The sequence below is a fragment of the Pogona vitticeps genome, chromosome 2 (assembly GCF_051106095.1).
Source record: "Pogona vitticeps strain Pit_001003342236 chromosome 2, PviZW2.1, whole genome shotgun sequence".
NCBI lineage: Eukaryota > Metazoa > Chordata > Lepidosauria > Squamata > Agamidae > Pogona > Pogona vitticeps.
This window is the reverse complement of record NC_135784.1, coordinates 251199787-251214756: the sequence shown is the minus strand read 5'-3', so window position 1 is coordinate 251214756 and position 14970 is coordinate 251199787. Positions and strand designations below refer to the sequence as shown.

At 39.2% G+C, this 14970-nt stretch overlaps 1 protein-coding gene across 5 annotated transcripts in view; it reads right to left on the bottom strand.

Annotated features, from left to right (window-relative positions):
- Nucleotides 1-229: 229 nt before the first annotated feature.
- Nucleotides 230-14970, bottom strand: part of ZNF608 (zinc finger protein 608) — a 160697-nt gene continuing 145956 nt past the window's right edge. For 4 of the 5 annotated variants that reach the window (XM_072992408.2, XM_072992407.2, XM_072992405.2 and 1 more), the window contains exons 4-10: nt 11957-12044; nt 8507-10925; nt 6103-6520; nt 5430-5602; nt 3819-3972; nt 2300-2381; nt 230-1222 (exon numbers count right to left, since the gene is read on the bottom strand). In XM_072992408.2, the coding sequence (XP_072848509.2) occupies nt 1216-1222; nt 2300-2381; nt 3819-3972; nt 5430-5602; nt 6103-6520; nt 8507-10925; nt 11957-12044 (3341 nt within the window). In that variant the 3' untranslated portion in view covers nt 230-1215. Of the gene's footprint in view, nt 1223-2295; nt 2382-3818; nt 3973-5429; nt 5603-6102; nt 6521-8506; nt 10926-11956; nt 12045-14970 lie in introns of those variants that run through there. The other variant, XM_072992409.2, reaches the window with a different exon arrangement.

The following is a 14970-nucleotide window of genomic DNA, read 5'->3' as shown; positions in this document are numbered from 1 at the left end:
GTGGATTCGTCGTGGAGTGGGGTAATAGTTAAGCGGGGCACCACTTTATATTTCCCAGTCATGACAGTAAAGCCAGTTCTACTATACTTGAATGAGGGAAATGGAAAGTGATGTTTCTTGTCCAATGTATTGCAATGCCCATTCTGAAACCCCATTGTAGAGTTTTTATATCTATGTTATAAAAGTCGCAAGCCCTGACAATCTAAGTCAGTCAGGTGACACCAGAAAGTACAAAAACAGCATTTTTTTAATTCTGATTGCCAAATTATTTAAGGCAGGTATAAAAATGAAAGCATTCAATATACATTTTACATAAAATAAACTAGATTACAGCATAAAACAAGTAACCAGGCAATGGCATTAAAGTCTCTCTTCTAAAACGGGATAATTGTAAACATTAAAAAAAAGACTGCAGGACTATTCAAGTAATAGAACAATCACAGACGTCTTCTGGTATGCAGGCTATTGGGTTATTTGCCATTCAAGATTATAAAAAGGACATTTCATTATTCACAGATGCTCATTATTTCCCCATTTAAAATCTATACACTATGTACAACACAGTTTTTGTGGTACTGGCAAACCCATGCCTTCCAAATGTATATTCTTCACAATACACAATTACAATGAAACAGTTAATACAGGAACATTTTACACTGATGCATCTTAATAGGAGCCACCAAATAGACATCTAAATTGTACCAAAGTTTCATCGTCGTCATCACAGTTAGCCTCTATGGAGGGTTGTGGGCAATATTAGAAGGGTATGCAAGGTTCAGGCACAAAGATACAGAACGTTAGTTATTTACAGTTTGGAAAAGCAAAAGGAAGAAAACAGAAACAAACATCCTTTTGTGGTTAATGCTTTCTGAACAAGACAAATACAGTTTCCCGCCATTTACTTTGTGGTTTACAACTTAGCAGCAGGCTCTTTGTGTGAGCCTGATTACCGATACAAAAAAGTAAAGAATATATATATATATTTATATTCATATATATATAAGCATATATATATATATATATATATAAAACAGAAGTCTAAATACAGCAACATTTGTTACTCTGTGATAAAAATCTGTAATTTACAAAAATGAAATGACTGGTTTTGCCTGCCATTAAGGCATTTCAAATTAACACCATGGAACTGATGTCTCTAATAAAGCGCTTTTTTCCCCATGTGATCCAGTCACATGATGATGTACATTTCCATATTTATCATTCTCTGAAAAATAAAAGAAGAAAACAGACTATTTTAGAACAATGTATTTTCAATCGTATAAGCCAAGAGCATTTCTTCGTGGGGGTGGGTGGGAGTAAGAATGAGTTGTTTTAGTTATGATGAAGAACTCTAATTTCAGTTTGATAACACAAGCATTCATTTTTTTTAAAGACTGAAAAACTGTTTAGCAGCACATACATCATTCATAAAGAAATGCATACTGCAGACTGTGCGAATTGAAACTGTTGTTCTTATTTTCTGGTAACATGGTGCTCCTTACAGGTATATGCAGAGGGCAGAAAGAGGTGCAACATGTGGATTACAAATGAGAACAGACAACTACACAGACACCAGATGAAGTCTGAAGTCCTACTGTGTGCTGTTCTAAAGAATTTGGTTTGATATGATGGGCAAGATGTATTCAAATACTTCAGGAGAGCACAGTCCGCTTCAATGATTAATTATATATGCTGTAACAACAGCTCAGTGGAAAATGTGGTTGTGAGCAGAATCTGCTGCTATTAACCAGTGTCTGCCCTGTAAGTACAGTGGTGCCTCGCATAACGGGTGCCCCATTTAACGACGAATCCGCATAGTGACGATGTTTTTGCGATCGCTTTTGCGATCGCATAACGATGATTCCTATGGGGGAAACTTGCTTTGCAATGATCGGTAAGCTGTTTCGCTTACTGATTTTCGCATAGCGATGTTTTTCCCCCAGCTGATCGGCGGTTCCAAAATGGACACCGAGTAAAACAGGGATGGATTCCTCGCTTACTGGGCATCTAAAATGGCCGCCGTATGGATGATTTTCGCTTAAAAGGTAAGTTTTAAGCCCATAGGAACTTAAAACTTACCCCATTGAAAGGGGTTTCAATGCATTCCTATGGGCTTTTTAATTTCGCATAGCGACGAATCCGTATAGTGACGATTTTTGCTGCACGGATTATCGTTGCCATGCGGGGCACCACTGTACTAAAATCTACATAGATCTCCATGCTGAAAAACTGCAAAGTCCTTCCCTTCCCCCTGTTAAGAATTCTGTGTCTGTGAATAACTAAAGGTTTACAGGACATTTACCTTCTTTGTGCAGGAAACATACCAGATGCAGATGCCTGAGCAGCCACCTGCTGAGTGGCAACAAGGGCAGCAGAGGTCAGCCCTGGAGGAAAGGTGAAACAGTATATCTCAGTGGATGCATTTCCTCAGTTTGCTGGTACTCAAAGAAACAATTGCTACAGACCTCATTTTTAACAAGACATGAATCACAACAGCACTGCTGTACTCTGTGCAGAAGGCATACATAATTATTGCATGCAAGCAGAAGGGGAAAAACCTGCCTGCCTGCTCTAACCAGCATGCCTTCTTAAGATTCCACCTAATAGGCATTTTATAAGGGAAGAAGGCATTCCGCCTTATTGTATTCTTTTCCAAGTACTGCACTGCATGGTGCTAAATGGCTTGTATGAAATTCTGAATAGGAAGCTCAGTAGAAATAATAGGCACCAGGAAAAAACAAGATTCAAAAGTCACAGTGAGTTACAGCAATGACGTGGCAGCTATTCGGAACATAATACTTTCATAATAGCTATCATTTTAACGTTTTTCCTTTTGAATGCACATAATGTATCCCATAAGGCGCATGGAACCACTGAACTGCATTTTGAAACAGTCAGGACTTCTACACAAGAAAGAAAAGAGCTGCTAAAGCATTGAGAGAACATAATGAATTAATGTTATTTAAGCTACAAACACTATAGCAGCTCTTTTCAGCAGCTTTTTTCAGCAGGTTAAAAAAACACCTCCTTTTAATATTGTTAGAATATAGGGACAGAGAGGAGGGGAAAGTTCCCAAGAGCCTTTGTTTATCTGACTATGAACTGATCTAAACTTCCATTAATATGTGGACAGTAAAAACAGCCCCAGTTCTGAAGATTGCAAATATATTAAGAATAAATGATAAATACTTTTCTTGTGGGGGAAAAATACGGGCTCTTTTAAGAGGTTTATTTCATACAATGCTGTTTATATTTTTGCACAAAGTAATAATTGGAAATAGAATCTGTTACATCCCTTTTATCGGTTTTATCCTAATTTTCACCATGCTCTGAAATGCTTACAATATATTACCCAATACATAAAGCATATTAGTGATGTCTTTCTTTTAAAAAGATACTATTACCATGTTTCCCTGATAAAAAGACAGGGTTTTATATTAATTTTTGCTCCAAAAATGCATTAGAACTTATTTTCAGGGGATGTTTTTTTTTTTTCATGTACAACAATCTACGTTTATTCAAATACAATCATGTCATCTTATTCTGGTTGCTGCACAATGGTGGAGGGCGGGGTTTCACTTAATGAGGACTCATTTTTTGGGTAGGGCTTATATGACGAGCATCCTGAAAAATCATACTAGGGTTTATTTTCAGGTTAAGTCTTATTTTCAGGGAAACAGAGTACTGTATGTGAAACAGAAAAACTTAAAATTGCAAGACTATTATATTCTGAACCCCAGATTATGCATTATTCTTAATACCAAGTTATCAAAATGAGTTCAATTAGTTTAGTGGCTCTCAAATAATTTTTTCTTGCTCACCTTGAAATGGATCATACTGCCCTGGAATTAGTGGGTATCCCATTCCAACGTGCGTGTGGTGATGTGTATGAAGATGCCGCTGGCTAAAAGGGGAATGACGATCTCGTTCCCTCTCTGCTTCTCTCTCACGCTCAGTTGTAGATTTTTCCACAGGCTAAAAATCACAAGGCGTTAAAACAATTAACACACTATTTCAGGATGCAGAATATTTCAGAGGATCGCATTATGGTTTATAATTTTTCAACAGTGTAGATCTGAATTACTTTGCATTTAGTTGATGCGAAAAGTTCATGTGTGGATCATTGCTAGCTTGGGCCTACTTCCTCTTCAGCTATTGCAATTTATTCTGGGAACAGAACCAGGACTCGCTTGGTTGAGACGCAAACACAAACACATTTTGTTAAAGGTTGTAAGGCAAATGACTTTTGTAGCTATTAAAACTGCTGTAACTTGTTTTAAAGCATCCACTGTTTTTCATTTTCACTTGGATACTGCAAAAATAAAGAAAATCTACAGACTACAGTGCTCTTTATCTGGTACATAATGATTTTATTTAGTTCTATTTTTATGCTGAACTTTGGGGTGGTGGACCTGTTTAAGGGGAATATATTTATTTTATTTTATTTTATTTATTAGATTTCTACCCCGCCCTCCTAGACAGAGTCTACTTGGGGCGGCTTACAAATGTCATAAAATATCAGAAAATACAATAAAAACATAATGATCATTAAGCAATTAAATCAATAGTATGGCGTGTTTAAGATGGGAAATGATAGAACAAAAAGATAGAGTTCAAGAATTGACAGAAGGGAAGGCCTGACTAAAGAACAGCTACCTAGGTCATATTGAAAGAAAATTGAGATTTAAAATTATATCCAATGCTCCCTTAGCCTTAGCTCCTGAATAGAAGTTTATTATTTAGTTCTCAATTAAGTCCTTGATATAATACAAACTGAAATATCAGTTATCTATACACCTGAATTTCTATCCAAACCAGTGTACTTTGGCTATAAAGCTATTTTGCAGAAAACTGACTTATACACACTCATCCCTTCTGAACACCCTTGTGTTTGCAGTTACTTATGAAACACTCCAGGAAGCACAGAGGAGCCATCCCAATCCACAGACATCACCTTGGTGGCTGCTGTCATCTGAGTCCCTCTGTTGCTTTCTAACACTGCACATACAGTATCACACGATTATATAGAATTGCAAGCAACACTATTTCCAGCAGCAGGCAGGGAAGAAGCAGGCTGAACTCTTCAAATTCTGAAGAGTTTGGCTGGCAGAAAGGCCATTGTATAAGCATATAGAGAGCATTCCAAAGTCCCAAGTCTGCTTCAAAAGTAGGCCACCAGATAAAGCTCATTCTCTTTGACCCCCAATTTTCATCTTCCCCAGTAGCACTACACTACCCTGAACATACAGATTTCATCTGATTTTAGAAGCTAAGCAGAGTCAGACCTGCTTAATACTTAGATCAGAGACTCCCAGGGAACAGTATCTCCAGGTGTGGTTGGAAAAATTCCTAGAAAGCCACAAGAGAGGGTTGATGGACTGTTTCCCATGTTTCTAATATATGCAATTCCATAGCAACAAGACATGTCTTACCGCAGGAGACTTGCCGCGGTACTGGTTGGCATGTTGCTGCAACAAATCCAGTGCTTTCGATTCAGTGGTTGATTTTACGCTGATGCTAGGGCTGGTATTGACTTTTTCCACCTCTTCTCTCCCGGACATCTTCCCATAAACAGGATAATGAAATCCTGGCGAGAGATAGGCCCCTGCAGATAGAAAATAAATGCCACATCAAGTTATTGTTTACATTTGGGAGCAGGCAATTCAAAACACATCAAATTCAGATTAGAAAAGTTGTATTCGAGCAGTTTTATTGCCCACCCCCACCCCAGCTAATTCAACCTAATGAATGGAAATTATAAAGAGGGTTGAGCTTACAGCCATTTCCAACATTTATGGGTCCTCTTAAGTGAAAGGAATAGTAACTATAATGGTTCTGACAGTAAGCACTGAGAATATTTTTACAGCCAATAAACTATCTGTCAGCATAATGGTCATAGCAAATGTCACGGAATGTGGAAACTGTATCTGGGAATGTTGACAGTTCATAAAAAAGTAACAGCTTGTGTTAAATCTCTTTCACTCCTAGGAGTCTGCAAAACAGACGTCTGTGAAGCGTCTAATTTTCCTTTGTTGCTAACCGACAGTGCCAAAATAGAAAGGCTCCTATCCCCTGTATGCCTGCCTAGCTGCATTTGATACATACCTGGATAGCTGTGCATGAGAACAGGAGACACAGCACGGTATGCAGGATGATTAGGGTCATACATCTGTGGGTAAGGATAAGCGTGCAAGTATTGTATATATGACTGATGCTGAGTCATCGGAGAGGAAACAGCCACTCTTGCACCCCGAGACTCCTTCCAATTTACAGGAGTCTTTCGATCATCATTTTTTATTTTGTTCTCCTCCAGTGATTGGGAATCAGAGCGCTTCATCTCTTTAGGCTCCTCTTTAATGCTGTTTAATGAGATAGGAAGGCTGGAGAAGGGGGCATCCTTATTAGGTGTTTTTCTGGGGCTATCTTCTTTTAGTTTCTTTTCACGTTCAAGTTCCTCTGTTTTCTGCTGATCAAGGTATTTTGGCTGATACACGTAATGATGCCATGTTCTTGTATCTGGGTCCTTGTATGAGAAGGAAAGGAAAAACACATGGATTTGTTCTTAATTCTTATGATAAAAACAAACAAAATTCATAGCTATATTGGTTATGGGGTGAGAGGGGTTGAAGAAAATGACTGGAGACACAAACCAAGGGCTACACCAGTGGTTCTTAACGTGGGCGATAATGCCCCCCAGGGGGCGATTTCATTTTTCAGGGGGCGGTAAAACGAAAAGGGGCGGTGTGGGGGCGCTGGAGCAGAAGGGGGGTGGTAGGGGGGCGCTGGAGCAAGCCAAACCTGTGAAGATGGCTGCAGCCTTTTAACAGTGTGCATGAATATATATTTTCCTACAATTTTAATTTAGTTTCAGACTTTTTGTCTTGAAATTTTTTAGTTCCTGCATTTGTTTTTATGCCCTTTTTATATTTCATCTTGTGTCTTAAAATTCACTTGGAACTAAATCATTAAATGTTACGTTTTGGCTGGCATTTCATTTTCTTGGAATTCAATTTTGTTTTCAGGGGTCATTGGAGTTAAGTGTCTTAAATAAATAAATAAATAAATAAATAAATAAATAAATAAATAAATAAATAAATAAATAAATAAATAAATAAATAAATAAATAAATAAATAAAGATATCATCACCGCGGGGAGGCGGGCGATGATAACTTCCTCAATGGCTCAAGGGGGCGTTTCTTTCAAAAAGGTTAAGAACCACTGGGCTACACTATGTCCTTAAACATGTGAGACAGAGGATCCTCTGTCATGTCTCATGACACTTTTGAAACACCATAAGCTGCAAACTCTGTTTGTTGTGCAGCACAATAAGTGATAATTCTGAGAAACAGAAGTATTTTCTACTATAGACAAATAATATATCCAAATGGTGAGGGGTGCGATGAGCTGACGGGGTGGGGGGAATAATCCAGAGAAAAACTGAACTATGTCAAACACTATTTTTTTTAAAAAAAAATCTAAGCTACAATTTGTTGCTTTATTAAGATGAAAGACATTATAAGTCACTTAGCAAATCTAACTGTATGGTTTGGTATATTTATGAAATTTGTTTTACATTTCTTGAAACAATTATTATAAATATGCCTTGTATGTTACAAGCAAAACTGTAATCTGCTGCAGTTATGCTCATTTTAAAAAGTTAGTAAAGGTTTAAAACAGAAACTATCAGCATTGAAATAATAAAATATGTTTCTGTTATCTGGGCTTAGAATACTGGCTAGGCTCCAAGAGGCTACATAACTAATTGAAGGTGGCTTCAAAGTGTAGGCCTGCAGACTTGCAGTCCCCATCTCTCCCTTGTAGCAAACCTTTAGAAACTGGATGCATTTTGTGAGATGACACCCAGTAATATTGTTGAAAGGAAATCAGTGAGAGAAAAAATCACCATGCAAAGTTTATGGTGTGGGCCATGCCTAAAATAAGACACTTCGAAGTTGGCTAGTACATACACTTAGGATTATCACAGAAGAACTCCATGGCTTTAAAGCAAAAGCTAAGAATATAAGCCGCCTGAACAAGTAATGAAGGAGTACCAAAGCATGTGGGCATTGTTATATACAGTATTTATATTTTTTAAAATACTGAACTCTTCAACAGAAGGGCTGCAAGTGTAGTAACCAAAGGAAAACAATAACCTTCCGAAAGAAATTATTTATCCCTACTCTATTACATAAAATAATGGATTAAATCCTGTTGCGCAGCTACACAGTCAGAGGCCAGATGGGGTAACATTCACTTGCTTCTTGGGGGCATCTGCATGCAATGTCTGCTGCCATATTATCATCAAGAGAGAATATACTATACCTACAGAAGGCAAGTTTGAAGCAATAAGAAGACACCAATAACACAGTCCTAAAAGTCCCATCATTGTCAACAGTGCTAATGTTCTGGGAGTACACATGGGGATGACAACCTAAATCTACACTAAAATCCTTTTCACTGCCTATTATGAACTATCTAGGCTTGAAATCAGTATGCCTAGAGTCTCACCTGTTTAAACCTTGTTGTAGGATCTACTCCAGTCTGTTTCATTGAATCCATTACAGATTTCATTTCCACAGCCTCCTTTATAAGCTGGTGGTTTTCCATTTGTTTTGCTTTAAAGCTATCTGACTGAATCTGCTGCTGGTGATTGGAAAGAATCTGTGATTTGCTCGTCTCCTCTGTTTTATTAGGGACCGATGACCCCATTTTGGAATTGTTTTTACTGGCCTCGGGTGTTGAAGGCGCTTTTGAGATAGTAGCCGAGGGAATGTTCTTCAGCTTCTCATCCTTCCCTGGGTCTTTTAAGGGGAGTTCACTTTTCCTCTCACAATCTCTCCCACCACTTTGTGCCATTTTCTGCTCTGCCAACCTCTGGTCCTCATAATATTTTTCATACTGCTGTCTGTAAGCTGGATTAGAAGTCATTAAGGACTTTTGGTCCATGTAAAGCCCATAAGCATACTGGCCATAGTAAAGTGACTGGGCGAGTGCAGGGTGCCTCTGAGTTATGACTGACTGGTGTTGAGGCTGCAAGTTAGTGGAATTGGCTTCGCTTTTTTTGGACTCTGCCGGCTCTGCCTTGTCTTTCTTCTCAGCCTCTTCTTCAGTTTCCTTTTTTATCTTCATTCCCTGTGTGTTGTTGCTGTTCCCAGCTGCAGGAGTGCTGCCCTGCCCAGAATGCATGTAACTTGGAGAATAATAAGGATCGTAACCATGGTAATAGGGAGAATGGGACTCTTTGACTTGGGGTGGTGGTGCAGGGGCTGAGGAATGCCCTTTTACAACACTGTCCTTATTAGTAATAATATCTGAAGGGGAGCTGGCCTTTGACCTCATGCCCTCTGACCTGCTGTCAGAACCGCCATCGTCCGCAGCATCCGAGATATCAGAGTAAGCCGGGCTGTTGGTTTTAGCAGCAGCACCCTCTGCCCCATTCTGTGTCAACACATGTAATGGCGCCATTGAAGACTGCCCATTCACCAAAGTGCTGCATTCCATTCTTGAGGCACTCCCTATAGAAGGGCTGGGGGCATTGTCTGTGAAAGTGTAAACCTTATCAGCCTCAGCTTTAATGCTTGCCATCCTACTCTCTTGAGACTCCGACAGCCCATTAGCTAACACTTCACTCTTGCTGAGATGTTCCTTTAAAAAATGCTCAGCAATCTCTTTCCCAGACCCCTTTGTGTCCTCTAACTTTCCCAGCTTCAATTCCATTTTAGGACTTCCACTTTCTTTGTCCTTCAGCTTTCTCTTCTCTTTTTTCTTTTTGTCTTTCAGCAACGTGAGAGCTGGGTTTACAGTGCTTGGCTCTCCCATAATTGTGGGCTTTGGTTGAATAGGTTTTAGCGGAGGGCTCTTTGGTGTAGCCTGCACAACAGTAGTTGTTAGTGAGGGCAACCCTGGTATTGAACCAGTTGTGGTGGCTGTAAAGGCTGCCGTAGGTATAGCTATTAACTGAGGTGGCGTTGGAGCTGGTGCTGGTGCAATGGGTCTGGCAGTTTTAAGCTTCGAAAGGTTTTTATCTACTTTACAGTTACTGGCTTTTTTGCCTTTGTCTTTCTCTCCCACAGTTTTTTTGGCTATTAGTCCTTCAGCCTCTAATTTGGGCATTTCAGTGGCCAAATTGCTTTCGGCTACTGAGCAGTTCTCCAACGTCACCGTCATATTAGAAATTACTGGTAGGCTGTTCAATTCATTGTTTAATCCCCTCTTTTTCCCAGAATTCCTGCCATTACTAGCTTGTTCCCTTTTTCCCTTTGGTGTCCCAGGGGTACTGAGGGAACAAGGAGAAGTCGGTGCCTTCAGTGGGTCAAAATGTGATAAACTTGTGCTTGGCTCATTGCATTCAAGTGCCACATTGCTAAGCGCTTCCTCACAATCCGAGATTTTGTCTTCACTGTCTGGCTCAAATTCCAGTTTATTTTCTGGGTCTAAATGTGCATGAGCCTGGTGATACCTCAATCCATTAATGTGCTTGTATTTTTTGTTGCAGTTGGGATGGGGGCAATCAATCAAAACAGGAGAAGAACAGCCTTGGTCCAAAAAAGTAGTCTCTGGCTTCCCCTGGGGAGTGGTTGGAGTGCTTCTAGAATTGGTACGAACACGCTTTCCAGATTTATTGTCCTCCGAACTGGAGTTCAAGTCTAACTCCATGGGTGGCTTGTTCTTCCTCTTATTGGTGGACAAGGGACTGACTTTGACATCCTCCATGGCACAATTTGGGGGTGTCCTGCGGCCACTGGAATTAAGGCTGCCTCGTCTCCCTTTTCCGTTGGCCCCACCTCTGTTCTTGTTCTGCAGTCCTCTGGATTCTGTAAAGCTAATGTCCGTTCCTGGTGCAGTTGCAGCCGCTGCAGATCTTGCCCGTTTCCCTCTGCCCCGACCTCCTCGCATTTCTAGGTCACTTGTTGGTGATTCACAAAACCTGGGTAAATAAAACCAGAATTAAGCAGACAAGGAAAACAACAACAAAATCAGACTATAACACGGTAATAAGAAAAGACAGACATAGCATATATGACACCAATATGCAGGCCACAAAGAACTGCCTCAGTAGCACTTAGCTGAAGACGGAAAAAAGAAACTCTAATACTGTCATCTTGAAAAGAAGAACAAGAAAGAGATAATCTGTACACCTCTTGTTGAAGATTTGTTTCTATTTTTCCTATGTATACTTATACCCAGCTTCCCAGTCTTTAAAAACAATAAAGATAAAGATAAAATGAATAAAAGTCAGAATATAATACGGAGACAAATACAATAAAGCAACAGCATGGAGCGCAAGAAGAGTCAATTCTAAAAAAAAGTTTCAGTTGCTACTGTTGTTACTATTACTGTTGTACATTACATCTTGCCTCTTCTCCAGTGACTTCAAGGAGGCAAACAAAGCTCTTCTCCTCTTCATCAAGTTATCCTCCCACAAGCCTGTGAGGTAAGTCAGGCTGAGTGAATGAGGCTGGTTGGCCCAAGGTCAGCCGCTAAGCTTCATGGACAAGTGGGGATCTGAATTCACATCTCCGGAGTCCTAGTCTAACTAACTACTACAACACACCAGCTTTCGTTAAGATCTGGGATTAGCCTGCTGAAGAAAGGAAGGGAGAACACTGGCCCAGCCTCACTCAGCAAGATGATCCAAAGAACGAGTGCTACCATGTAGATGATCTCCTGGATGGTTATCATCCATAATGCCTTGGGAGGTCGAAGCACCCCAAAATAACCCCCTCCTATGGACCTCAAGGCATGAAATGTAGCAATTCAATACCAATATCATTTTTAACAACACAGAGGGGGAAAATCTGCCTTCAATGACCACATTTTATCACACCTAAAGTGAGACTCTACTCTTTTTATATATGGTTTCAGTTGCATGAAACTGGTTTTTTATTAGTCTCTGTCCAGTTTTATATCAGACTCTGGAAGTAGCTGAGAAAAAACAGACTCAACAAGTCTGCTTACCTGGGAGGAGCCCAATCATGTTTTGTGCAATCAAGCAAGGTTCCAACATAGGTTTTATTTCTCCACGTCACATTTACAACTAGGACACCTGCAGATGAGAGAGAAACAAATATTATCACTGAACGACAGAGTGACAGGTAACTCTTTGTCTAACAAGATTGCGAGTGACATTCCAATCAACACTACCATCGGTAGAATCTGAAAGCTATCCCTCTGACCTGAGCCTTCAGCCTCCATTTTGAAACTTCCTTCCCCATTTTGAAATGAACCTGGTAAACACACTTGGCCATGATTTTTCGATTTTTAAAATGTTTTTCTGTGTCATCTCCAGCTCTATTGTTCCAAGTCTGATGAAGACCTGTACTAGGTTAAAAGTTATCTTATGTTTTTTATTTTTTACATGCCTAATATAATCCGCTGCCTTTGGATTATGTACAAAGACTACAGGGCTCCACCCACTCATCTCCAAATATAATTACTGTGTGAAAAAAGATTTTGGAACTTGAAGGAAGGAAGGAATATTCTCTCATTTGCTTGCAGAGATTACATTATAGATGCTTCCTCTTTCTGAGTTTCAGAGATCTCTAATTAAACCTCCAGGAAAGTGTGTATAGACAAGACACAAAAAGAAAGAATAATCAAGATACAGCTGTGAGAAGGAAATGGGTTTTTTCTACAATCTGCAGTAAAAAAGCAACACTCATCTCTAATTTTGCTATTATTGCACATAATTGCTTTTGTTTGGCATGCCGCTAGCACAAACTGACTAGTGCTTAAAACAGTGACTTGTGAAGAATCTGGCACGTTATTCGGAATTATACATATTTTAAAGACACACTGCACATTATATAGTATGTCATTCAATAGGGACAATATAGATGCATTATTTATAGGGCAACATGGGATGGCCTTCATTTATCTTTACCACAATCTAAACAGGCAAATCTTTGGAGAAAAACCAGTATCATTATACTTTTCAAATTTCTTTTTCTTTCTTTCCTCTCTTTCTCCTTCTCTCTCTCTTTCTTACAAAGAAAGGAGACCTGAAAATCAGTGTGCCAAGAAATCTTCCCCAATCCTTTACTATACAAACAAACAAAAGCTATCAGGTTTCTCATCATTACTCCTCTCACAGATGAAGACCATTTATAACAATTAGGCTCATGGGCTACTGAACACAATGACATTTCTAATTCATTAGATGAAATATATATACCCATAACAGTCATTTCTGTTTTCAGAGCATTAAAATATGTGATGAAAAAGCCTTGAAAGAATATGATTTAGTTGCAAGAAATTCTTTCTGAATATTTAAAATCAGTTGCCATATCTGAATGAGGTTTTATCCCATACTGTAACTTTCGAGTCACATAGCTCCAATTCCTGTTTTTCAAGCAGTGAAATAATAAAGACTTAAGATAAATAATGAAATCATGCCTCATGTTTCCAGCTTGTCGGCTTGGTTTACGTCACCACTGTGATTTCTAAATTTGCATTAAACCTTTCCCCAGATTGCTGCACCAACGTAAAGAAAACATGTAACCTACAACATATTTCCTCTGGGTACTTTTTAACAGCAGGAAAGTATTTTGAAATGCTATTAGCTAAAGTGCTAGGCAAGAAGGGATTTCCTTTCAGCATTTTCAGTGGTGTATCAGAAGAAAAAAGAGTTCCCTGCATAGTTTTGATTTGTTATTGTAAAATGACAATAGCACTCCGTATAGAGTACATATCCTGGTTAAGATTTTTTTTAAAAGCAAATTCCAGATATGAAAGATAACATCTTTGCTGAGGTAAGACTAACAGCAATTAAATTTGTTTATTTTCATGCCTCTTTTCTGTTCATGGCAAATTTAGCAGCTGGAAAAACACACTTCATTCCCACCCCTATATAGATTTAAAAACACCAGATAGCACTGTGAAAAAAGAGTGGTCTGTTTTTCTCATCATTTGCTCTCTAGGGCACTGTGTGTGGTGTCAGAGACCTTTCCAACTGCTTAAAATTCTTCAGCATGTCAGCTATATTTACAGCACTGGAATATAGTGGCGCTGCCAGGAGGTTACTGCATTTTTAGCTTAAGATGCAATAGGCTGCTTCGCTTTGTTCCTAGGTCTCTAATGTAGCACAAATGTATAATTAAAATTGCTTGAAAGGGAAAACATGAAAGAGACAACAAGCCCTCTATTCTTGGAGTAATAAAATTAAAAACAGGAAAAGTCTGCACAGACACTTAACATTTGTCTGCAGTGAAAGGCTTTTGTTATTGCCTTCCCCTAGGGCTTCATATTTCCAGCAAAGAGAGGCTCCGGATTGGCCAGGACGTGCTGGGAATGTTGCTATCTGATTGGCCAGATGGAACACTGCAGCACAGGCCACAAAACGGGAAGGAAAATAGTGATGTAACAAACACACCACGCTCCTGTGCAAACTGCAGGGAACAGGGTGAGGGAGAAGGGAAGGGGAGGGAGAGCCAGGAATAATCTCAGGACCGGGAGAGGCTCACCCAAACACTTTCAGCTCCAGTTTATTTGCTCTAACTAGGCTTTGTCAACAGAATGAAAGGTTACTGTCTGCTAAACTGCTCTCTCTATATATAGAGTGTGTATGTGAGTGAGATACATATATCAGTGAATTCAGTGATTCAATTCCATAATAGCTATATCTGGATATTTTTCACTGGCAGACAAGGGCTGGGTAATGTCACACCATCATCAAATGAGCTCACATCTCTGAATTACAACTTTCCCACTGACTCTTAAGATGGAAAATAGTGAATGGAATATGCAAAACAGCACATGGGGGAATAACTAGGAAATGTTAATAACACATTGGTGTGAACAAACCATATGTTTTTCAGGCACTTGCTGCAACAATGAAAGCTATTCTTTTAACAGAGTCTGTAAATATATTCAGTAATTTTTAAAATTGCAAAGTGGCTTCATTATTTTAGTGAACTATTCCAACTTAATTTAAGGCTTCATCCTTTTAATTTCAGGTTTACTTTAATTCTGAG